Genomic DNA, 24,340 nt, shown 5'->3' with positions numbered 1-24,340 from the left:
ACACCACATACACACACATACCACACACACACACCACACACACACATACACACACACCACACACACACACACACCACACACACACACACACACACACACACCACACACACACACACACACACACACCACACACACACACACACACACACACACACACCATATACACACATACACACACACACACTCACACACACTCACACACACACCATCCATTAAAAACACAAACAGAATAATGCAAACTGATGATTTGAATAGAAGATTCACCGCAGGATTGCCTAGTTGGTAAGACAGTAGGAATTTGAGTGGTCACTTAAATTATGCCAAACTGTGGCAATTAGTTCTGGAAAATCTACAGTATTAATCTATTCTTTTTTTTTTTTTTCCGGAGCTGGGGACCGAACCCAGGGCCTTGCACTTGCTAGGCAAGCGCTAATCTATTCTTTTTAAGATATCATATGTTTTTGTTTTCAAAATAAGACAAATTTGGTTGGAAATAATATGCACAGGACACTGTTCCAAAGAATTGTGTCAGAAGTGTTTGTTCGAGGAAATAGGAGAAAATACGTTTGCACGTATTGAATGTCTCAGGCAAGACAGATGAGAGCCTGAGGTGTCTGCTTCTCAGGATGGAGTCTGGAGATTTGGGAATCAGAGATAGAGATTGACTTTCCATTGCCCTCCTTCTGCATGAATGTTTTATACAAAGTAGAAGCTGCACATTGAAGTCCAGTAAGGTGGTGCGCACCTGTAAACCTAGCAGTTACAGGGCAGAGGCAGTGTCGGCCTCATGACCAGTCAGAATCTCAGTCACTCCATCAGTTGTCTGTCTGTCTGTCTCTCTCTCTCTCTCTTCGTCTCTTTCTCTCCCCCTGCCCTTCCTTTCCCTGCTGCCCTCTCAGAAATACCAGAACACTGGCTAACGGGTTTTCCCAAAAACAGCCTCACTTAAGGTAGTTCACTGTGTCCCGTCTTCATGCCTCAATTTCTTCATGGAAGTGTGAGGTTGCAGGAGGTTTTAAAAGTTTTAATGGTAGAACCTTGGGAAGAGCTACAAAACAAGCACACAGTACACAAACTGTGTGTCAGGGCTACTGCGACCCTAGGTTTGCCACACTGGGCAAACCTAGTTAATATAAGGAGACCCTAGGTTAATGTAATGAGACTGCAGCAGACAGCAGTGTTCTTCTGAGAAGCGTGTGTCTCAGTCGGTGTTCTGTTGCTGTGAAAGACACTGTGACCACGGCCACTCTCATGAAGGAGAGCATTTAATTAGGGCTGACTCACAGTTTCAGAGACTTAGTCGATGTGACAGGGAGCATGGCAGCATCCAGACACAGTGCTGGAGAAGGAGCCACGTCGTGATCCACAGGAGTAGCGAGAGAGAGACTCTGGGCTTGGCATGGGCGTCTGACTCCTCCAAGCCCACTCCAGTGACACATTTTCTCCAGCAAAGCAACCACTCCTAATCCTTCCAAACTGTGCTACTTCCTGGTGACCAAGTCTTCAAATCTATGAGCCTCTGGGGCCATTCTCAGTTACTCCACCACAGTGTGGCTCAAGTCTCGAGTTCCAGCCTCTTCCTGCCACTCTTCTCTGTCACCTCCGCTGCATTTGTGGTCTTGGTTGAGTGAGCTCTGAGTCGCTATGGTGACTTGATTTTGACACTGTGGACATCTGGTTTCAGGACACGTCCTACCTGTTTATCACTGGCCCTGAAGTTGTGAAGTCTGTTACCAATGAGGACGTCACTCAGGAGCAGCTGGGTGGCGCCAAGACCCACACCACTGTGTCAGGTGAGAGGCATGAACATGGCTTTCCTTCTCTTTGGAGGTGAGAAGAAGGCATTGCAGTGCAGAGAGGTGAAAGTTATTTTTAAACTACCACATCGCCAGCAGCACTTACCTAGGAAGACTGTGATTTACACCCACAGAAGTGTTAGCAGATCATAGCCTCAGATTTAAGTGGTAGGCTCTTACTAATGTCCCACGCCCACAACCCTGGGCCACACACATGCTAGGCTAGCGATTCTCCAAGGTCCCTCATCTGTAGAATGATCTTAGAACTGTCTGGGTGGTCATCAGTAAGTGTGACTTATCTACGTTCAGCTGAACTTGCAAACGGATGCTCTGGAATGCTATCTTGGGACTTTTACATTTGGCTTTGAGGAAAACGTTATTTTAGTCACACCCTCCTGGATTCTAACTGCTGGAAGTATACACAGTCACGAGCCAACTTTATTTCTGGGTGTCTTAGGCTTTTACTGCTGCGAACAGACGCCATGACCAAAGCAACTCTTAGAACAATATTTAATCAGAGCTGGCCTACAGGTTCAGAGGTTCAGTCCATTATCATCAAGGTGGGAGCATGGCAGCATCCAGGCAGGCATGGTGCAGGAGGAGCTGAGAGTTCTACATCTTCACCGGAAGGCTGCTAGGAGGAGACTGGCTTCCAGGCAGCTAGGACAAGGGTCTTAAAGCCCACGCCCACAGTGACACACTTCTTCCAAGGCCACACCTCCTCCAAGGCCACAACTCCTCCAACAAGGCCAGACCTCCTAACGGTGCCACTCCCTAGGCCAAACATATTCAAATCACCACACTGGGTATTTGCTAATTTTGGACAGTTCATGTAAGTGGGGTCATACAACGATGCTGTCCTTTAAATTTTTTCATAGTGTATATTATACAGTGTTTTTGTGTCTACATTCTTGTATATGTCTGTCAGGGATTTGTTCATATCTACCCCATTTCCCTCTCTTGTCTCTATTGATTTCTTTGCTCTGTGTGTGTGTGTGTGTGTGTGTGTGTGTGTGTGTGTGTGTGTGTACACTACATTTTGTGTGAATTTGGCAAGGGGCACACCACAATACCCATGTGGAGGTTGTAGGACAACTGGTGGGAATTGGTTCTCTCCTCTTACATGTGGTTCCCAGGGATCAAACTCAGATCGTCTGGCTTGCTCACAGGTGACTTTTCCTGTTGATCCATCTGAGTGGCCCATGGTGTATGTCTTTTGAAAGTCTAGATTCCACAGAAAACATTTTTTGAAGTGGGGGATGGGCACCGGAGAGAAGATCTGAGGAAATGATAAAATTGTATTTTCAAATTTAAAAACAGTCTTTTGTGACTGGTTTCTTTTACTGATAAACTTTTTACGTTTTTTTTTTGTTGTTGTTGTTGTTGTTTGTTTGTTTTGTTTTGTTTTGAGACAGTGTCTCACTGGGTCTCCTGACTCACATGGAACTCACAAGAAGGTGAGACTGGCCTCACACTTGGAGTGACTGTCTTTCCTTTGCTGGGATTATAGTCTTGTGCCACTGTTACCTAGTTTACCATGTATTTTTAAAGCTTGTCTATGACAAGCCTTTGTCACATATCGTTACCTCATTCATTTCAATGGAGTAATTTTCTAATGTATAAATGTATAACTATTGTTTAAATTTCTTATTTTAGAGATGGGATCGCACTAAGTTGCCCTGGCTATCATTGAATTCTTAATCCTCCTGCCTCAGCTTCTTGAGTGCTGGGATTCCAGGTGTAGGCTACCATTCACTTTTTTCATTCCTTTTCCCCAGTAATGGAGACTGCACCCAGGGCATCCAGCATGTTAGACAACTGGTCTACCACTGACCTGGAGGCCCAGCCCTAATATGTCTTGTTAATCCATGGATAGACATTTGGATATATATATCTACATACACACACACATATATATAAATAAATGTTTGTGTTTATGACATAATATCCTGTTATAAACATTTGTGTGGGGGCTTTTGTATGACATTTTATTTCTTGCTGGCACAGGCTTGGGTACGAGTGGAAGAGCTGTTGATCCTCTTGAAGATCTGCCAGATTGCCTTCCAGAATGTTGTGCCAGTTTATAAATATGTTTTGAACAGTAGGAGTCAGCCTTGTTCAGAATACTCCTTTCTCATTTATCAGTTAGTCAGCCAGTGCCTGTATGAAGCATTGTGGTGGGAGCTAGGGATGTCTGTGGAGACAACATAACCCTGTCCGAAGGGCAGTTACCGTCTAGTGAGAGAGGCTGGCAATACAACATATGAGAATCTCAAGTAGTGTATTTGAAGTGAAATGGTCTGTGAGAAAGAAGAGGCCACCAGACATTGGGTTGTTGAGGTTTTACCATGGGCAAGGGTAGGGCTCACCATGAGGATGTTAGGTGAATGGACTTCAAGGGCTTCCCTGTGGCTGTCAAGGGATGCACCCAGACGTGGGCAATTGCTTTCACAACGCCGTGGGGTTGAAGAGTGATTGGCTGCATTTGTTCACATGCAAATCTCCCTCTGGCATCTTTGAAGATGGAGATGCTATGGGGCACTGTTGGAAACAGATGGTCCGGAAGAGTTCTGCCTAGGCCTTTGCTTGGCCAGTTTCTATTTCCAAACACTTCCCTAGGCTTGACCCCTCACCAGGGCCAAGGGTGTATTCCTTTCCCTCCATGAGTAAGCCCCATTGTGTACCAAGCACCCTTCTCAGTGAGGCGGTGAGTGGCTGCGGGGGAGCTGGCATAGTGTAGTGTTCCACTGCTTACAGAGCAGCGAAATGTGGAGGATCTTCCCCTACAGTGCAGAGAATGTGAGGGCGTGGGCTGACAAAGGAATACCACAAGGCCGTGGGTGTCTATCCTGGACAGGACTGAGGACAGAGCTGCCATCTTGGTTGGTGGCAGCCAAGCTGGAGAAGCCCACAAACATCTTCATACATAGGTGACCGCCAGTCCTTGGACCTCCTTCCTCTCTGTTTCTCAGGTGTGGCCCACAGAGCTTTCGACAATGACGTCGATGCTCTGTGTAACCTGCGTGAATTCTTCAACTTTCTGCCCCTCAGCAACCAGGACCCGGCTCCCATCCGAGAGTGCCATGACCCCAGGTGGGTGGCCGTGGGCTTGCCGTTCGCTGGCTTTCTGGGCCTCTCTGTCCTGACAGGACCTTTGGTGCAGGCTGTGGAGTTTGTCACCCAGCTGTGGTGGAGATGGAGGCGTCTGGGGACAGGAGCAGTTGTTGGTGATTTCTGTACTTCTCTAGTTTCTGATGGGTACCTTTGGGAGAGGCAGAAGAACCACAAATTTTTGCTAAGACTTTTGAGTTGTCTAAACACGGAGATGGAAAAAAATTTTTTTGTCCTTATAAGGGACAACCTAAGTGATGTAAAAATCATGTCCCTGAGGGAATGTGTTTGTGTGCACTGTCTGGCTGAGGGCAGTGTTTTGCTGACCACCTTGTAAGCTGCTGGGTTCTCCAGGGAAGTGGGCACACGATCTGTCTTGGTGTCCCTGCTGTGCCACAGGGCAGGGTGTGACGGGTCTGTAGTGATTGTGTCCAGTGGGCCTGCAACTTTGCTGCTTAATGGGGCTGCGGCTGGTGAACCTTCTGGGGGGCGAGCCCCACCTGTTCTCTGCTCTTCTATCTTAGATGCTGCAGGAAGTTAGAGTAGAGTCCCTAGGCTTTGTCCTGTTCTCCACAGTGTCCTCTGGAGACCAGACTGTGTCTCCTACACAGGAAGCATTCAGGAAGGGTGAAGGCAAAAGAACTATGGTCAGGAGTAATCTTATGTTTTCCTTTTTTTTATTAAAAAAACCCACATGTGTTAGAATTGCACTCAGGTCTGCTGAGTGACGTAGTGACGGGGGCAGTGAGGACTCATGACACAGTCAGCGTGCTGCTTCTGTCCTCTCCTTCTCAGCTCCCACAGGAGGACAATGGTTTCTACACTCACTCCATCTGTTTCTTTTCTAGTGACCGTCTGGTTCCTGAGCTGGATACAGTTGTCCCTTTGGAGTCAAGCAAAGCCTATAACATGCTGGACATCATACATGCAGTGAGTGTCCTGCCCTGTCCTGTCTTGTCTGCCCTAGCTCAGCCTCAGCCACCGTCATCGTGCGTGTGCTTAGTGGGTTGTAGTGTGCTTGGTCTCGATGTTTGCACAGGTCAAGTGCAGTGGCCAAGGACCACGAGACAGACGTTCTGGGAGGGGCTAGCGATGTCTTAAGATTGACTTGAGGGTTGGGCCCGCAGAGCTCAGGGTGTTTAGAAGGCATCAAGGTGCACAGAATTGATGGCACATCCTGGTCCGGAGTGAGGCAGGGTTGGTCCTGTTGGGTGATGCTGTTGGGTGATGCTGTTGGGTGACACTGTTGGGTGCTTCTGGTCAGGATGCAATGTGTCCCTAGAGAAAGGGGAATGTGTGTGAGGCTCAGGTGTGTGGGGTGCCTCTCCATGCTGCAGCTGTGCCCTGGTTTGATCAGTGAAATCAGCCGTTGGGCTCTGGGTGCCTCTGCGGGTGGCAGTCCTTCTGCACATCCCTGTGCTTGCTTCAGTGGTTCTGTGGGCTCACCCTGGCCTGAAGCTGTGACCTACTTCTACTCCCTTGGAGCGTGCAGGAGTCAGCAGGCATGGCCAGGCTGCCCCATCTCATGGCTTGTTTCATATCTTTGGGTAATAAATCTTACTATCAACTCCCGGGGGAACAGTCATAAAAAAGTTTGAATGAAGACAGAAGGAAAACATTAATTTTGACAAAACAAAAACATTACAAATAATTGGCTGGTATGGTGGCTCTGCGGGGATAAAGGTCTCTACCACCAAACCTAATGACCTGAGTGAGCCCCAGGACCTCACGGTAAAGAGAACTGAATTCCACAGGTGTTATCTGACCTCCGTATACAAGCTGTGGCATACACACACACACACACACACACACACACACAAACAAACATACACAAACACACACATACACACACACAAACACACACACACACACACACACATACACACACATACACACACAAACAAACACATACACACACACACACACACACACACAAACACACACACAAACACACCACACACACAAACACACCACACACACACACACAAATAACACACAAACAACACACACACACACACACACACACACACACAAACACACACACACAAACACATACACACCACACACACAAGATACAAACACACCCACCCATATACCACACACATACACAGACACACACACACAACACACACACACACATACACACACACACACACACACACATACACCACACACACACAAACACAACACACACACAAACACATGCACACACATACACACACAAACACACATACACCACACACACAAACACATACATACACACACACAAGCACAAACACACACACAAACACATGCACACACACACAAGCACACACGAGATGTTATAAAACTTTCTGGAGAGGTGCTGTGAAGGCTTCTCTTAGTTGACAACTTGCCTACATCTGGAATCAACCAACTCCAAGCTGCTTGGCACACCTGTGAGAGATTTTCTTAATCAGTTTATTAAAGCAGGAAGACTCAACCTAAGCCTTGGCCACGCCTTCTGGTGGCAGCCCAGACGAAGGGCGTGGAAGAAGGAAGCTTCGCCTCTGTCTGCTGCCCTCACTCCCACTGGCAGGACCTGCTTCTGTGACCATCACTAATGCAGCTTGTCCAGGAGCTCACTATAGACCTAAGCCCCACAGCTCCTCAGGAACCAGATTGGCACAGAGGAGACACCCAGACTTGAGAACTGAAAAGCTACCACATCCTTAGCCTTTCTGTCATCAGACAGAGGTTGTTGGAATACCCAGATCATGTCCTGTGAGCCAGACTAATAATGTCCCTTTTAGTCTATATCTGTCTATATCAGTTCCCGTCCTCTATAGAACCTTGATTAATACAGATGTCTCAGAGGTTGTGATACTTGCTCCTCTTACAGAAGACCCATGTTTGGATCACAGTATCTACATGACAGTTCACAGCCGTCTGTAACTCTGGCTCCAAGGATCTGATGATCTTCTAGTCCACAGGCACTGCCTACATGGGATACACATACATGCATGTGCATACATACATGTGGTACAATACATATATGTACACATACATACATGCATACATACATGCATGTGGTACACATGCATGCATGTGATACACATACATGCATTTGGTACACATACATGAATTTGGTATACATACATACATGTATATATGCTTACGTGCGGTACACATACATGCACACACATACATGAACACATATGTTGTACACATGCATGCATTTGGTACACATACATGCATGTGGTACACATACATGCATGTAGTGCACATATATACATGTGGTACACATACGTACATGTGGTACACATACATATGTGTATACCAAACAGTTATAAAAACAAATCTAGGATATCTTGAACTTATAAACAATACTGTTCTACCTGGAAAGAACTATGTTAGACGGTTGCTAGAGGAAGAAGGGGAATAGAAACCAAAAGCAGAATTCTAACACTGAATGAAAACACTGTGAATCAAAACTTCCCAACTGAGCTTCAAATAGTGACAGAGGAATCTACGTCTTAAAACAGTAAAAATGGCAGGAATGACTAGGGAAACTTGGTTTTCATTTTAAAAATGTAGGGGCCCTTCCCTGGAAAACATTCTAAATATGTCACAGCTACAGAGAAATAAAGAAAAGGGTGATGTAGGAGTTGAGCCAGGGGCACACTTAGGCAAAGGAGACGTGTTCTTGTTCCTTAACATGGGTTAGCATAAAATGCCAGTCCTTCCTAAGTTCATAATTTGAAGTCAGTCTGAAAAAACAGCTTTCTAGAACCAGGCATGTTTATACATAAGCACGTGAGTCGCTGGGAAAGTGGGAAGAGCTGTGTCTTGTGGTAACGCTTACAGCTAGACCAGTGGCGTGGAACTCAAGAGCTAGAAAGAGGCTCAGGAGGGTTTCAGTGATGATAAAAATAGATTCATGCCCAGGAGCAAGGTTGCTTTTCTTAATAATGAAAGAGGCTGTGACAACTGGAAGGCCACTTGGGAGGAAACAGATTGAACATCACATGACAGAGGGGGACAGCTGAGCGTGGTCCTGCAGGCCGAGGTCCCAGCACTGTGAGGATGAGGCAGAAGGTAAGTTGTAGGCCAGCCTGAATGACATAGTGAGACCTTGTCTATAAGAAAACAACAACGTAAAAACAAGAGAGTCAGAATTCCATATGAACAGCTAAAACAAACAAACAAACAAAAACACCTAATTCTGTTCTTCATAGAAGAAAGTATAAGAGCCAATGGACAGTAAAGTAATAGAAAACATTTTCCATATCTGAAAGTATTGATATCTGAAACAAATTTTTACAAATAAAAAGAAGGAAGACCAATATTGATAGAAAAGTCATGTAAAAACAAACCATTGAAAAGACAACAGCCCTAAAAGCATTTGAGAGAATATTCAAGTTCACTCATCCTGGTGGGACTGTGGGTAGATGGCACTCTTGCCCTTCCAGTGTGAGACCCACGCTCAAAGCCCCAGAACCTGAGTAAGACTGGACACAGTAGCAAGTGTGAAATTCCCTCGACAGCTCCAGCCTGGAGCTGGGGACTGGAGAATCCTTGCGAGCTCATGGACTGGCTACCTGGTATCCATGAGGGCCAACAGCAAGAGACCCTGCAGAAACAAGCGATTCCCTGAGTTGGAGGGCAGCCATGGCTTGAAAAAAAACTGAATTGCATCGAGCTATTTCTCGCATATTAAATTGACTAGAGGTCAAGCTCGAATGCTCTCCTTGGCAAGCCTGTGGGAAGCCGTCCCTCTCACTCTCTGCTCGGGGGAAGCTGGCACTGTCTTGGAATGTGTTCATCACGTGTAGTCCCTAGAGGATGAAAACATAGAGATATTACACCACAGTTTGTAAGCACAAGAGGGTGAGAAGACGTCTATGACCTGAGTAAAGAGATGTGCTCCCCAACGATGCGGAAACTATTAGTACTGTGTCCGTGTACAACATAGGAGATTGTCACAAATGTAAACACAGACCAGAGACCCACTAAGAGGACTGGGCAGGTGAGTCAGTTACTTTGTGTAGCAGAGTTAGTTAGAAGCAAGGAAATCAATTCTGTCTCACGGTTTCGTGCTCTTCATACAGACAATGTGCTGAGTCAGCTCATACCACGGTGGCCAGGAAGAGGTGGTGAGCACGTAGGTGGGTTCCATACAAGTCATGTCTCCAGTGAGCCATTTTCTTCAACTAGGCCCCACCTTCCGCCTGTCCCTGTCACTAATGCTTATCATACTAGGAATGGATAAATCTACTGTTTGGGTCAAAGTACTTATGGTCTATAGCTCTATAAACACCTTCACAGATAACTGTAGAGTGAGGTTTGCTAATCTCATACATGTTTATTAGTTCAATCAATTTAAGATTAATCATCACAATGTGAGTCTAGTCAAAGGTATGAGAAAGAGATATTAAACTATAAGAATTTTTGATATAGTAAAACATAAAATGACTAGAGGGTTATGTATGTATGTATATATGTATGTATGTATGTATGTATGTGTGTATGTATGCGTGTATGTATTGGTTCTGGAAATTAAACTAAGAGTCCCATGCATGGAGGACAAGTGCTTTCCCACTGAGGAATGGTCCTGGCACAGATGAGTAAATTTTGATTGTGCCCTTTGCCTATTTTACTATTTGACAATTTAAGGACAGAACTAGCTGTGTTTAATTTGTGCTGAACGGCTTGTGTTTCACTAGCTATGTGGGTCTTCTAACCCTTTTCGCTGTGTTTGAAAATTAAATACGTGTGTTTTGAGGAACATAGGAGTCAGAGTTGTGGTGTTGGATAGGATAGGATGGATGGAAGGATGAGGGTTATGGGTAGGAAAGGGTAAACTAGGAAGCTAGAATGAACTCAGTGCTTTAGACTGGCTATATATTTGTGTCAAGTCATAGTTTCCTTGTAGACATATGTTGAATGTGTGTTTGCTGTCTAGTTTGGTTCTCTATAACAGATTAGTGACACACACTGGTTTTTTCATTTTGTTTTTAAAAATGGTTTCTCTGTGTAGCCCTGGCTGTCCTGGAACTCACTTTATAGATTAAACTGACCTCACACTCAGTGATCTACTTGCCTCTGCCTCTCAAGTGATGGGATTAAAGGTGTAAGCCATGACCTCCCAGTGACACACTCTCAAATGTGAACTCCAGCCTTTGCATAGAAGCCTGGTTACAGAACTGGGCAGGAAAGAGACAGAATTGAATCTGACATTCCAGAACTGAAGTAAGGTTCGCTTTAGGGCATATTAAAAAACAACAGGCCAACATGGACAACTCAGACATAAAATAATGGCGGGAAATGTACATAATCCATAGCACAAAGCTACCCATAAACCATAGTAATCGAAATTAAGAGGCAATGTTATTCCACGTATGAGAGTGTTGGCTTATTAACGTTGAAGAGAAATGGGAATTGAGGAGTTGACAGACATTTGACAACTGTCATAGCTGCAAGGGAGTCAGGCAAGAACCAGTAATCTTGTGAAATTGATTGAGTGGAACACTGTTTTTTGTTTGTTTGTTTGTTTTGTTTTGTTTGAGATAGGTCTCTATAGCCCTGGATGTCCTGGAACTCACCATGTCAACCAGGATGGCCTTGAACTCACATTGATCTACCTACCTCTGCCTTCTCTGCTCTGGTATTAAAGGCATGCACCACCACACCTGGCAGTAGGCACCAAATTTTTGATGCAGTTTTGATAAAGAGCAGGAGAAATGTTCATCATAATTTGATTGGAAAAACAATTGATTTGATTGGGGAGAACCCAAACAAGTCCCACAATTACAGGACAGATTGACATCATTTAATGTGAGCCACTTAGAAGTTACGATGGTGGGATTGGGGATTTAGCTCAGTGGTAGAGTGCTTGCCTAGCAAGCGCAAGGCCCTAGGTTAGGTCCTCAGCTCGGGGGGGAAGAAGATTACGATGGTATTCCAAGCATGAGGAAATCACAAACAAACCTGAACAAGAAGTCGCTCTCCACCTGGAAACTCATTTAGATATCATGATGGATGATGAATACTGATGGGTGAAAAAGTTAAAGGGACCTGAGACTGGATCCCTGGAACTGCAGCTACTCACATTTGTGTGAGATGGTATAGTGAAAAAGTGTCTGCTTTATAAGTCACTGCCATTACAGCAGGGTGTGTCCCTGTCCTTAGACAATAAGAGACTCAGATAAAAAGCATATCAGTAACTTAGTCTTAAGTGACATTATCTGTACATAGAGAAAAGGGACCGTTGTGGGAAGAACTAATAATAAAATATTAGCAAGGAATTGAAGTTTAGATCCATGGTGTGTGTGTGTGTGTGTGTGTGTGTGTGTGTGTGTGTGTGTGTGTGTGTGTGTGTGTGTGTGTGAAACATGAGTGCAGTACCTACAGAGGCCAGAAGAGGGTGTTGGAGGTCACCTGAAGCTGGACTTACAAGTAATTGCGAGCTTCCCAACATGGGTGCTAGGAAAGAAAGAAACTCAGGTTCTCTGCAAGAGCAGTAAGAGATCTCAACCTCAGAGTCCTTTTGTACTATTCTTGATGATTTTATATAAGCTTGAAATAGTTTCATAACAACCACCCTAATTAATGCCAGATTCACAGATTCACGTTGTAGGTTTTAGTTTGTTTTGTTTTGTTTTGTTTTGTTTTGTTTTTACATGCTTTGCTGTGTGAGAGGGTCCTGCCCAATCCTCTGTAGCAAGGGATGGCTGGCTGGCTGGGCTGGGCTGGGCTGGGCTGGGCTGGGCTGGGCAGGCTGGGCCGGGCTATCTGTTGTCATCTTAAGGCTGTCTGTGGTAAAGTATCGTAGCATTTTTGTCTCAATCATGTTGAGCTCAAGAAGAAATTTATTCCTACAGGTGATTGACGAGAGAGAGTTTTTTGAGATAATGCCCAATTATGCAAAAAACATTGTCATTGGCTTTGCAAGAATGAATGGGAGGACCATTGGAATTGTTGGCAACCAGCCCAACGTGGCTTCAGGTAGGTCAAGGCCCCTGAAAACTCAGGTTGGTTTTGGGGACCAGGGCTTCCTGCACAGTTGGTATCCTGTTTGCCTTCTGTCCTTCCATGACCAGGGGAGAAACTCAAAGGCATGTCTCAAAGGTGTCTTTCTCTCCTAATATTTAATGTTTCAAAAGCTCCTTTCAGCTGGGCTCTCAGGGGGGTAAAGGAACGTTCCTTCTTAGCTTAGAAGTTCTCTGTTTTTAAGGGATGCCTTTCCGTTGCTCTGGTGTCTTCATTTGTGTCCCAAGTGTCCTTAGCAGTTACTATAGACATAGTAATCAGCACCTGAGACGCAAACAGCATCTCTCACGTTGGGTGATGTAGCCAGATCTGAGTCACAGTTGGCTGAGGGGAACCTTTCATCCTTTCATAGTGGTGCCATGTGGGTGGGGACTGTCCACACTGCCTCCATCCACTGTGGTTCCTCATCTTTAGAAAACAAAACTCAGGCTGGTGTGGTGGCTCATGCCTTTAATCCTAGCACTTGGGAGGTAGGGGCAGGCACATCTCTGTGAGCTTGAAGCTGGCCTGGTCTACAAATCAAGTCCTGGACAGCCAGAGCTATTACCCAGAAACACACACACACACACACACACACACACACACACACACACACACACACACAAACACTTCAGCGTTGCTGTCAGTGAGTGTGGTACCACATGCCTGTAGTCATGGCACAGGTAGAGTGAAGCAGGAAAATCCAGAGTTCAAGGTCAGCCTGGCTTGCATCAGCAAGACCTGCTTTAATAGAAACAGTAGCAGCGACAGAAATCACACCACACGGCCAGTTTTCTCAGAGCATTTATTACATCCCCTGTGGGCAGCATAATGGATGTTGTTTTGTTTGTTTATCTCTTTATAGTTAGCCCTGGCTTGCCCTGGAACTCACTGTATAGACCAGACTGGCCTTGAACTCACAAATAAGCACCTACCTTTGCCTCCCAAGTGCTGGGATTACAGGCCTGCACCACCAAACCTGCCATTCTCTGGTTTCCTGTTGAGTTAGCTAGTGGAATATCAAAAAGCAGTGAGTGGGTCTCCATGAGCAACCTGGAACTTAGTATGTAGACCAGGCTGGCTTCCAGCCTGCTGTATCTACCTGCATGCCCATCTTAGCTCTGTGCCTCATTCCTGCTTGTCCTGGTGGAGCTTCTCTCTCACCATCAGATATGACAATATAATTTCCTTGGCTGGCCACCAAGGGTTCCCTGTGTACCCCGGATATGATCCTTTGTAGAACTGTGAACTTTTTTCTTGATTTGTGACTATTCAACTTCTCCCCTCCCCCCAACACCTCCCAGTATGGAAGTGACAGGTCTCGCTATGTGGCTCTAGCTGGCTGAGAACCTGCCAGTTATACCAGATGGGGCTGAAACTTGTGATGACCCTTCTGCCTCAGCCTTCCAATTGCTCAGATTAAAGTGTGCATGGCCGTACCTGGCCCTTACTCATATTAAAAAATATTTCATGAGTATGGGTGTTTGGTCCACATATGTCTATCACACACGTGCCTGCTGCTGGCAGAGGCCAGAGGATGGCCTCAGATCTCCTGGATGTTGGTTGTGAGTTGCCATGTAGATGCTAGGAAGCAAACCTGCGTCCTCTGGAAGAGTAGCCGGTGCTCTTAACTGGTGAGCCATCTCTCCAGCCCCACTGCTAGTTTTTAAACCTGAATGGAAATGGAGTTGTATTTTCTGTGTATTTCAGTTATTTCTGTATTCATGGGTGTCATCACAGAAAAGCTTTTCTCTTTCAGTAATTTTTTGTTTTCATGCATGTGTGTGTTCATGTGTGGGTACATGTGCATGTGTGCATATGTGTGAAGACGAGAGGTTCATGCAGGAAGTTTCTCCATGGCTCACCTCTATATTTTTAGGAAAGGGCCTGTCTCTCTCTGAATCTGGAGCACACTGATTACTGAGGCCGGCCTTGAGGAATCTTTCTGTCTCTGCACTCGCACCACAGCACTGGGATTCTGTGACAAAGTCTCCATGGTGCCCGACTTTCATGTGTGTGCTGGGGATCTGAATTCAGATCTCACACTCATGTGACAAGCTCTTACCACCTGATCCAGTCTCCTTGCCCTGGCTTCTTTTCGTTGAGTTCGGCTGTGGGTTATTACTGGTTTATTTGTTACGGTCGCTGTGTTTATGTGTTGGTGGACTTGATAGTCTACTTAAAAATCTGTGAAGGTTTCAGTTCTCTTTGATTATCATGTCCTTGTGTGATGGAGCCAAGGTTGTCGAGGAGCCTACCATGGACAACATTTCCCCCTGTAGGGTGCCTGGACATTAATTCATCTGTGAAGGGGGCTCGCTTCGTCAGATTCTGTGATGCCTTCAACATTCCTCTCATCACTTTCGTTGATGTCCCTGGCTTCCTGCCTGGTGAGTGTCTGACACGGGTCGGGAGGGAGAGGTGGTTGTCTTCAGTGTATGTGGAACTCCCTCAAGGGCCCAGAGCCCCGCGAGGGCGTCTCAGCTCTGAGACCTTGTGAGGGCTTTTACGGTAGCTGGTAACTCTTCTCATGACCCAGGCACAGCGCAGGAATATGGAGGCATCATCCGGCATGGTGCCAAGCTGCTCTACGCCTTTGCTGAGGCCACCGTGCCCAAAATCACGGTCATCACCAGGAAGGTGAGGACCTCCCCTCAGAGCTGCTCGCTCCCACGCTCCCAGCAGCACGGCTGAGGTGGTCTGCCACAAGTGTGACCTGGGCTGGAAGGAGGCTAGGCCAGGCCTGGAGTGAAGTCTCTTCTAGTCAGTGCCTCCCGCTTACTCCTGTGAGATGTCTCCAGGGCTCTCCAGTCCTGCACTTGGGTTGCAGGGGTGTCCATGGCATGTACTATAAAGGGTCACCCGAACCTTAGCCTTGCAGGGTCAGTAGGACATGCCCTGCTTCCCTTGGCTTCCTGCAGTGTTTGGGGACATGATGTGCTTGTCCCTGGCACTGACACTCAGCGTTTGGGTTTGTTCTAGGCCTATGGAGGTGCCTATGATGTCATGAGCTCCAAACACCTTCTTGGTGATACCAACTATGCCTGGCCCACAGCTGAGATTGCAGTCATGGGTGCAAAGGTAAGGACACTGAGCCTCACGTTCCTGGGCCTGGGACCTCTCCTGATAACTGTGGAGAGAGACTAGGCCAGGCCTGGAGTGAAGTCTCTTCTAGTCAGTCCTCCCCTCGTCCTCCCACAGCAGGCACATTGCTGTCTTCAGGGCAGAGGAAAGGATCCCTTGGCGTGCCCAAAGCCACCCTTTTCTGCCCAGTAGAAGCTAAACCATGGTTCTGTCTTGGGTGATGCTTCCTGGCGTTGAAAGGGCTGTCAGGGTTGCGCTGGGTAACTCCCAGGCCTCCAGAGATGACTGCCAAGCCTCCCACGTATGCTTTCTGAGGAGGGTGTTGTGTGCCCAGGGCTAGTGAAGGAGAAGAAACAGCTCTTAGCGGGGAACAGGTGAAGCCTCCTGGCTTCACTGACCGACGAGGAACACAGAGGGAGAGGGATGAGGCTGGAGCCACAGCCCAACATCCTGCCCGTGCATGGCCTGTCTCTCTGCTCCGATTCGCTGTGAAGTTTGCGATCACACAGAGTGACAGGGAGTTGCTGGCTCTGCCTGGGTTAGGATCCCACTCTGGGGAAACCTTAACTTCTCTCTGACAGGGTGCTGTGGAGATCATCTTCAAAGGACACCAAGACGTGGAAGCCGCCCAGGCAGAGTACGTGGAGAAGTTTGCCAACCCTTTCCCTGCAGCCGTGAGAGGTGGGTCTGGTGTGAGAGTTGGTCTGCTGGGGACCAGGTGTTGTCCATCTGCCCAGTCATTTGCTTGTTCTTTCTAGAAAGTCTCACACAGTTGCCTTTTGTCTTTGTAGTTGTATCTGTTCCCTGGGGGAGTGACGGGGCTATCCCTGGGCAGGAGGAGCTGGGTCTGCACAGTAGGCCTATGCAGGCTGCTGGTAGTGTGCTGTTTTTAGGTGTTGGTCCAGCCATCCAGCCCACCTTAGACCACCTCTCTTCCTCTCGCTGTGTTCTGGGCTTAGCTAGCTAGTTCTTTGGGTTTTGCTGGGGTTGTTCTCATGGTTGCAGTCAGCTGCTGGATTGACAGTCCAAGATGGCCTCCCTACCCTTTCAAGGTAATGTTGGCCGCTGGCTGGTCCTTCCTCACTTCTCTAGACTAGTCCAGGCTTGTGCCAGTTCTTGGTGTCCAAGAATAGCTAAAAAGGAAAGGAGCTTATGCCCAGAGGCCTGGACTTGGAAATTCCTGGTGTTAAGTTTTGTCACATTGTATTGGTAAAGGCTAGTCACCAGGGCAGGAAGACCCTATGGAGGAAGCAAGATTGACTGAACAAGGACCTGTGGGCAGGGATGGAGAAGTTGTGAGTGGTTTTCTTGGTTTTTTAAAAACTTTTTGTTTTATCATGTATTTGTCTGTGTATGTATGATGTGTGTGTGTACCCGTGCAGGCCAGAAGAGGGCATCGGCTCCCTCTGAGCTGGGGGTACAGACAGTTCTGAACTGCCTGGTGCAGCTTTAGTGATCCCATTCAGGATCTCTAGAAGAGCAGTGGTGCTCGTAACTGCTGAGCCATCTCTCCAGCCCTGTGTATGTTTTCTTAATTTTATTTCCTATCGTGTCTCTCCTGGCAGGGTGGAGGCCCTGGATTGATGCAGGAAGGGAGAGGCCACATTTTCCTTGCATTGCCTAATGCTTTATGCCAGAGGTTGGGATCCTGGAAGAGCAGGGAGGCCTCAGGGGTCCTAAGAGTTTTAAGAGCCTGGTGTCTCTCTGCCCAGTCAAGCCCATGGGGCTGCGCTGTGGCCGGGATGGTTGCCTTCAGTCACACACAGTGATGGCCTTGTCTTGGACTCACCAGGGTTCGTGGATGACATCATCCAGCCGTCCTCTACTCGTGCTCGGATATGCCGTGACCTGGAAGTCCTGGCCAGCAAGAAGGTCCATCGTCCTTGGAGGAAGCATGCGAATGTCCCACTGTGAGGAGATCAAAGGAAGAGAGCAACCGTGGAGAAGCTGGCCTTTTGCAGCCCACCCCTGCCTCCTACAATCATGAAAGAACAGATCTACGTACCTTGGACACTGATTGAATTGCATAAAGAGTTCTTGTGCCTGGAGTAAAAATTATGTGCTCTATTAAAATCTTCACTGGTGCTTTCTGAATAAATATTTCATTTTTATAGTAAAAATCTCAATCTACACAAGAAAACCAAAAAAACAGGGAGGAGGGGACCAGAATTGTAGTTGCCTGGATCTGGTTCTGGCTGACAGTGATGTGGTTAGAATTCATGTGGCCCTCAGAGGTCCACGTGTGGGAACTTGGATTCCGTGTGGAGTGGTGAGAGGGGAGATATAGTGGGAGGTGCTGAGGTCAGCTGGGCTGGGATCTGTGCTACCCAAGAGGCTGAGGTTACTTAGTCTTTCCTCTGCTGCTTGTTGGCTGTGTGATGTCTCGATATCCCCCCACCCCCATGCATGCTCTACGGTGTGATACACCAGGAGGGTTATCACCAGAACGTCCCCAATGGACTACCATCGCACCTCAGAATTATGAACTAACCAAACCCTAAACTTCTTCATAAAGTTGATCTGCTTTTAGGAATTCGCTATAGTAATAAAAACAGATTAATATAACATACCTGTGTATTGTTTTTCCCTCAAGGAATCAATTCAATGCTTGCGTAAGATAATATATATGGCTTTGAAGCAGCTGCTTTCACAGGCCTTGGTTTCTTTACTGTTCATGGTAGAGTAGGCCCTGATTCCCTAGGACTTGTTGATGATTGAAGGAGGTGTCTGTGATCTCAGTTTATCTAGAAGAATAGATTCTCAGTAAGATGCAATATCCAACATTGACTTATGTGATTTCTAGATCCGGAAGGTGCTCCTTCATTTCAAAACACCTTCATTATGGAAATGGTTGTAACTTGTTACTAGGATTATATCATGTGCCTTGTACGAGTCTCCGGTTGTTGATGCTGTACATTTCCTTTGTGTGTGCGTGCGTGCGTGCGTGCGTGCGTGCGTGCGTGCGTGCGTGCGTGCGTGTGTGTGCGTGTGTGTGTGTGTGCATGTGTGTGTGTGTGTGTGTACTAACTGCCATGGCTCTTGTATATGGTTAGAGGAAAACTTGCAATAATTGGTTCTCTCCTTCCACTATGCGGATCTGGGAATCAAACTCAGGCTTAGTGGCAGGTGACTTTACCCTCCAAAGTCCCTCAGTTTGGATTTGTCTGGCTGTTTCCTGAGGTTTAGTTTGAGGTAATAACTGCCCCTTTAGAGTTACATCGAGAGTACACGATGTAGGTTTCCCTGTTCTTGGTGACCAGTCATGTGGCCTCAAAGGTGACTCTTTTCCTTTTGTGGTTAATCATTGGTACTTGGGGCACTCAGCCCTGTCCACCAGGAAGCACTTCCCCTGGTGCTTTGGGTTCATTGCTGGAGCTTTCCCAGTCGCTGAGCTGCTTGGAGCTTTCTAGCACCGCATTAGTCTGTGACTGTTAGATGGAGGTAACACTGTCTCTGCCTGCCCTTTCTGGTGTCAGCTTAGACCTGTCCTCTTTGTTAAGTCATTGTCATTCATTTTGATGCTCACCAGGGAAACTCCTTCAAGCTAGTCCCTCGGGCCTTCGACGTTCTTTTAGTAATTTTCGGAGTTCTTCCTTATTTTCTGGCACCAGGGGTTTCTGCATCTCCCTGTCCAGCTCCAGACCCCTTGTTCTCTCTAAGGAGCTAAAGAGGGATGTCATTAAGAAGTGAAAAATGAGGCCGGATTCCTCATTGTTACTAGGATGTCATAGCCAGTGCCAGAAATTAGTCACGCAAATAAATGTGTGTCTGAGACCTCCTCATTGCTCGTGATGAGAATACCTAAGCAAAACAACTAAAGAAGAAATATTTTGGCTCCTGGTTTTGGAGGTGTCAGTTGCTTGTTCCCGCGGTGAAGTAGAACTTCACGGTAACAGGATCACATCGTAGCGTTTGTGGCCGAAGGAGGGGCCACACATACATCTCTCGTACAGGCCTCCAAGCGATCTGCTGCCAGCCATACACCCCTACCTTCTATTTCTACCCCTTCTTCATGATACCACACCTTCACGAATCCGTGAAGGATGAGGACAGAATCCACGAGATTACTCCACAACAGCCTATCATCTGGTAACTAAACCCTCAGTATATGTGTGAGTGGGTGCATGTTTTCAAACCATTGCAGTGTTTATATGTAGGGGTGGAGTGCATGTAAACATATATGTTTTAACGTGATCAACTGTAGTACTTCTGATTCCTAGACCTATCTATGAGTCAGTTCTTGTCATTTCATTCTTGTGTCTTGGCACAGCGATAATAACCCAGGCTATGATCTCAAGCCCAGGCCCCTCAGTTGCTCAGGGCTGAAGCAGATAGCGTCCTGTAACTGCGCAGTAGTGAGTATAAGCAAAGCTTCAAGCTTCACTCTTGTTCTTCGTCTCTCACTGAAGGTGTGGTCAAGCCACCCAGTCTATAGCCTTTGTTTGCACGTTCTTCAAAGTTTTCTCCCCTTCCTGGATGACCCTAATTTTCTGGTTTTGCAGTGCCTTTGCAGCTATCCCTGAACTGGAGACTTTCTAGTTATGGGCTGCCACTCGGAGTGAGCCACGATCCCCCGTTTGTCAGAGCAGAGGATGTGTGTGGATTCCAGCCCAAGGCTCCTCAGGTGTGTATCTTTTGGCTGATGCCTCATTAGTTCAAGGTTAGCTAAACATGATTGTGTGTCCCCTCTTCATACCTGACAGTGTCGTCTGGATGACTGTTCCCCAAGGGCCCACGTGTTAGGACTTGGTACTGTTGGAGGTAACAGAGCCTTTAAGACATGAAGCCTTGTAGAAGTGAGGCCATGAGGTGGCTGGGTGCCTGTCACTGCCACCCTCCTTGTGCACATCTTCACTTCTGCCATGCTGTACTCTGCTACATGGCCAGGGGCTGAACCCAGTAGCTGAGATCCTTTTAGAAAATCATTTTATCCTGTCATATGTGTCTAGGACACGTGGAGCATGTGTGGAGGTCAAAGGACAACTGGTGGAGTCCTGGGAATGGAATTTTGCCTCATCCGGCACGGAAGCAAGCTCCTTTACCTGCAGACACAACACCAGCCCCAAGATAAACTTTTAAAATGTTGATCATTGGGAGGCTGGAGAAGTGGGTCAGTGGTTAAGAGCTGGTACTGCTCTTACACAGGACCGGTGTCTGGCAGCTCCCCCGTGACTATTTTGTGTATGGTAAGGTTGAAGTCCTGTAAGAAATTCCTAAGACTGAGGTGGGAGGCCAGAGCAGTCCTGGAGACCCAGCATGTTAGCCGCCAGGAGTGTGGAATACCTGCTGAGGGGCGAGCCAGGCAGAAAGCCCAGCCAGCCCAAGAGAGTGGCTGAATGGACTGCAGCCAGGAGGCTCATAGATGAGGGTTGTACAAGGCCTTTGCAGCTTACATCACTGTGCTTTGGATGTTGGAAGCGTAGTTACAGGATCTACTTCCCTGCTGGGCTTTGAGCTTCCTCTGGCCCAGGTCCCTTTCCCTCCCTTGGGGAAACTTGTACTATGCTGTATCTTTGAGATGTGTAATTTGTTTTTGGTTTTCACCAAAGCTTACAAATGAATTTGCCTTGCATGTCCGAGAGAACTTTCCCTTTGACCTTTTGAGCGACATTGAAGTGGTTAAAACTTTGGCTGATCTAAGGTGCATTTCGCATTATGAAAGGGGCAGGAGACTTTGGGGTACAGGGTAGGACGCGTGACTTCCAAAGCTTTGCAGGCCTGGTCCGCACTCTGTGATGCTATTGGTCGAAATCCTGAGAGACAGAACCCAGTAGGAGGAAGTTAGGCTGTGCAGAGGGTGCCCGTGAAGGGATACTGGGGAGCTAGCACCTCCCCGCTGTGCTTCCTCGCTGCGTGGAGTTATCAGGGTTCCTCCATCACGTTTCTGCTGTGAGGTGATGCGTACCATGGGCTCAGAGCAGGAAAGGCCATGTGCCCGCAGGGCAGAGCCTCCGAATCTGAAAGCCCTTTGTACGCTTGGATTGTCTTTTGAAGTTGATTCTCTGAGGTATTTTGTCACAGTAATGGAAAGCTAGCACAGTGTTTCTGTCCCCAAAGTGAACCACACGGCTTGGGTCCGGGAACCCTGGCTGGGGAAATGAAGGGACGGATGAAGGGCAGACGGAAGAGACGAGACGCGGGTGCAGTGAAGCGTGGGTCAGGTGGCTTCTCTAGCACTGCCACTGCGACTTGGGTTCTGAGAGCAGAGGAGGGGGCCAGTTAGTCTGTAGATGTCTGTAGGTGAGCAGTCTCAGGCTTAAACAACCTGGAGGAAGAAGCTTGGCTAACGGTTGCTAGCATTTGCACACACTGATCAAGTATTCATAAACACACACACTTGGAACTCTCCAGAAAAGCTTCATTATTTCTCCGGAGCTTGGCCCATACGGGTGATGGCTTTGCCAATTTTTTATGAGCCAATTGGCATTGGAGTCCTGGACAGGTCATGCCCGTGTCAAAATGTACCCTCAGGGACTTCACCCACTCAGAGCTTCCCCTACTCCTTCAAGACTCGTCGTTCTCTTTTGAGGTAAGCTTTTGAGATACGCTTTAGATCGTCTTTCTCTTCTGTTACCATCCTAGCTGGGCTTCCCTTCTGGGGCATCCTATTGGTATCTATGGCATTAAAAATTTATCTTCTGCGTATATGTATGTGTGTAAGTGTGAGCACAGGTGTACATGTGTGTACATGTACATGCAGTGGTCAGGAGACAGTGTCAGTCTTTGTGTGTGTGTGTGTGTGTGTGTGTGTGTGTGTGTGTGTGTGTGTGTGTGTGTGTACATGAGGATGACCTGAAGAACTTGTTCCTCTTCCACCCTATGGTCCCAGGGATTGCACCCAGGTTGTCTGGATTTGTAGCAACTGCCTTTAACCACTGAGCCATATTGCCAGTCCAGATTTCATTTTTCTTTATAGATAAATACGAACATTCTGTTGTGTTACTAATATTGTTGTTATTAATTTGTTGTATTACTATGTGTGCGTCTTGTTTCTCTGCTCGTGTGGATGATGGGTGTCTAAGTTTATTCTGTGTCTTGGCTATCATGGGTAACTGAATAAGTGTTACTGTGTATATGTGAGTGGGCCAATTGTTTCTATGTTGTGTGTAGAGACTCCCATGCATTATCCGGAAGTGATACAGGTGGCTTATACTGCAGTTCTGTTTTTAGTTTTGGTTTTGCAGTATGGAGCCTCCACACTGTAAGAATCCAGCAAAAATTGGTCTTTTCTCTTTTCTTTTATTTGTTCTTTTTTTTTTTTTTTTTTTTTTTTTGAGCTGAGGACTGAACCCAGGGCCTTGCGCTTTTTTGGCAAGTGCTCTACCACTGAACTAAATCCCCAACCCCAAAAATTGGTCTTTTCTATCAAATACTATGTAACTTGTGTTGAGGAATAAATCTTATTTTCCTCACCTTGTAAGAATCTTGTGCAAATGTTTTAACCTTCCCCCACTCCCAGTAAAACCTTTGTTTAGGCAAAGGCTTCCTACTGTAATCTAGGAATTTGATTGCCTGGAGCAGTGACCCTTTTTCTCTGAAACAGTGACCCCTTTGTCCTTAATTTCCTGTGTGCCAATTCCTCTCCGACCAGGCAGTCGAATTAAAAGTGTAAGCTTGGACTCCAGCCAATGGGGGAAAGACATAGACACTACCTGACTTAGAATAAAAACCAAACACTCTTTCTGCCTGTTTGCTCCCCTGAGCACACTCTCTTGATCACGAGTAACGTTCCTTTGTCCAGACACCATAGTAGGAATGGTGGTATCTTTCTTTATAGCCCTGAACTTATTCCTACTAATTTGGGGGCTCATTCGGGATCCTAGATGACCTGAGGGAGTGCTTAGAGCCCCACCCTGGGGAGACATGTCCCATCAGCTCTTATTTTGGTTGTTCTTGAGGACTGGGTTTCTGGTACTCACCAGGTCAGCAAAAGAACCCAGGGATGGGAAGTCTTTGGACAAGACAGAAAGAACGGACCTAAGGAAATTAACTGTGGTGATCAGGATTTCTCTAAACACAGACTACAGGTCAGCAATGCTGTGGGAACAGCAGAGTATTCCTTCGGTAGTCAGGTCATCCTGGTTGTTGAGACTTGTTTTTGACATGAAACTGAGTACGAGAAACCTACAAAGGGGTTGTTGAGCACAAAATAAACCAAGATGAGAAAAAAAACTAAAGAAAAAAATGGAAAGAAACCAAAGAAATGAAGTGATTTTCCCCCTTTTCCTTTTGTGCTGCGTCTGCAGGTGTGAGTATGTTCAGGCTTCAGACGAGGCTTGCCTCTAGTGTCCTCTGCTGTGGTAAAAAGAAGGTGGGGGGGTTGGGGATTTAGCTCAGGGGTAGAGCGCTTGGCTAGGAAG

General features: G+C 46.8%; 1 protein-coding gene across 1 annotated transcript in view; it reads left to right on the top strand.

Annotated features, from left to right (window-relative positions):
• Pccb (propionyl-CoA carboxylase subunit beta) overlaps positions 1–18,074 on the top strand; it is a 50,261-nt gene extending 32,187 nt beyond the window's left edge. Inside the window, exons 7-15 of the mRNA XM_032910206.1 lie at positions 1,685–1,793; positions 4,769–4,889; positions 5,756–5,837; positions 12,749–12,872; positions 15,179–15,286; positions 15,436–15,536; positions 15,879–15,977; positions 16,562–16,661; positions 17,773–18,074. Coding sequence (XP_032766097.1) covers positions 1,685–1,793; positions 4,769–4,889; positions 5,756–5,837; positions 12,749–12,872; positions 15,179–15,286; positions 15,436–15,536; positions 15,879–15,977; positions 16,562–16,661; positions 17,773–17,894 — 966 coding nt within the window. The 3' untranslated portion in view covers positions 17,895–18,074. The remainder of the gene's footprint in view (positions 1–1,684; positions 1,794–4,768; positions 4,890–5,755; positions 5,838–12,748; positions 12,873–15,178; positions 15,287–15,435; positions 15,537–15,878; positions 15,978–16,561; positions 16,662–17,772) is intronic.
• The last annotated feature ends 6,266 nt before the right edge of the window (positions 18,075–24,340 follow it).

This window comes from Rattus rattus, chromosome 8 (assembly GCF_011064425.1).
Source record: "Rattus rattus isolate New Zealand chromosome 8, Rrattus_CSIRO_v1, whole genome shotgun sequence".
Classification (NCBI taxonomy): Eukaryota; Metazoa; Chordata; class Mammalia; order Rodentia; family Muridae; genus Rattus; species Rattus rattus.
The sequence above is the reverse complement of the archived record's forward strand: the minus strand, read 5'-3'. Positions and strand labels throughout refer to the sequence as shown.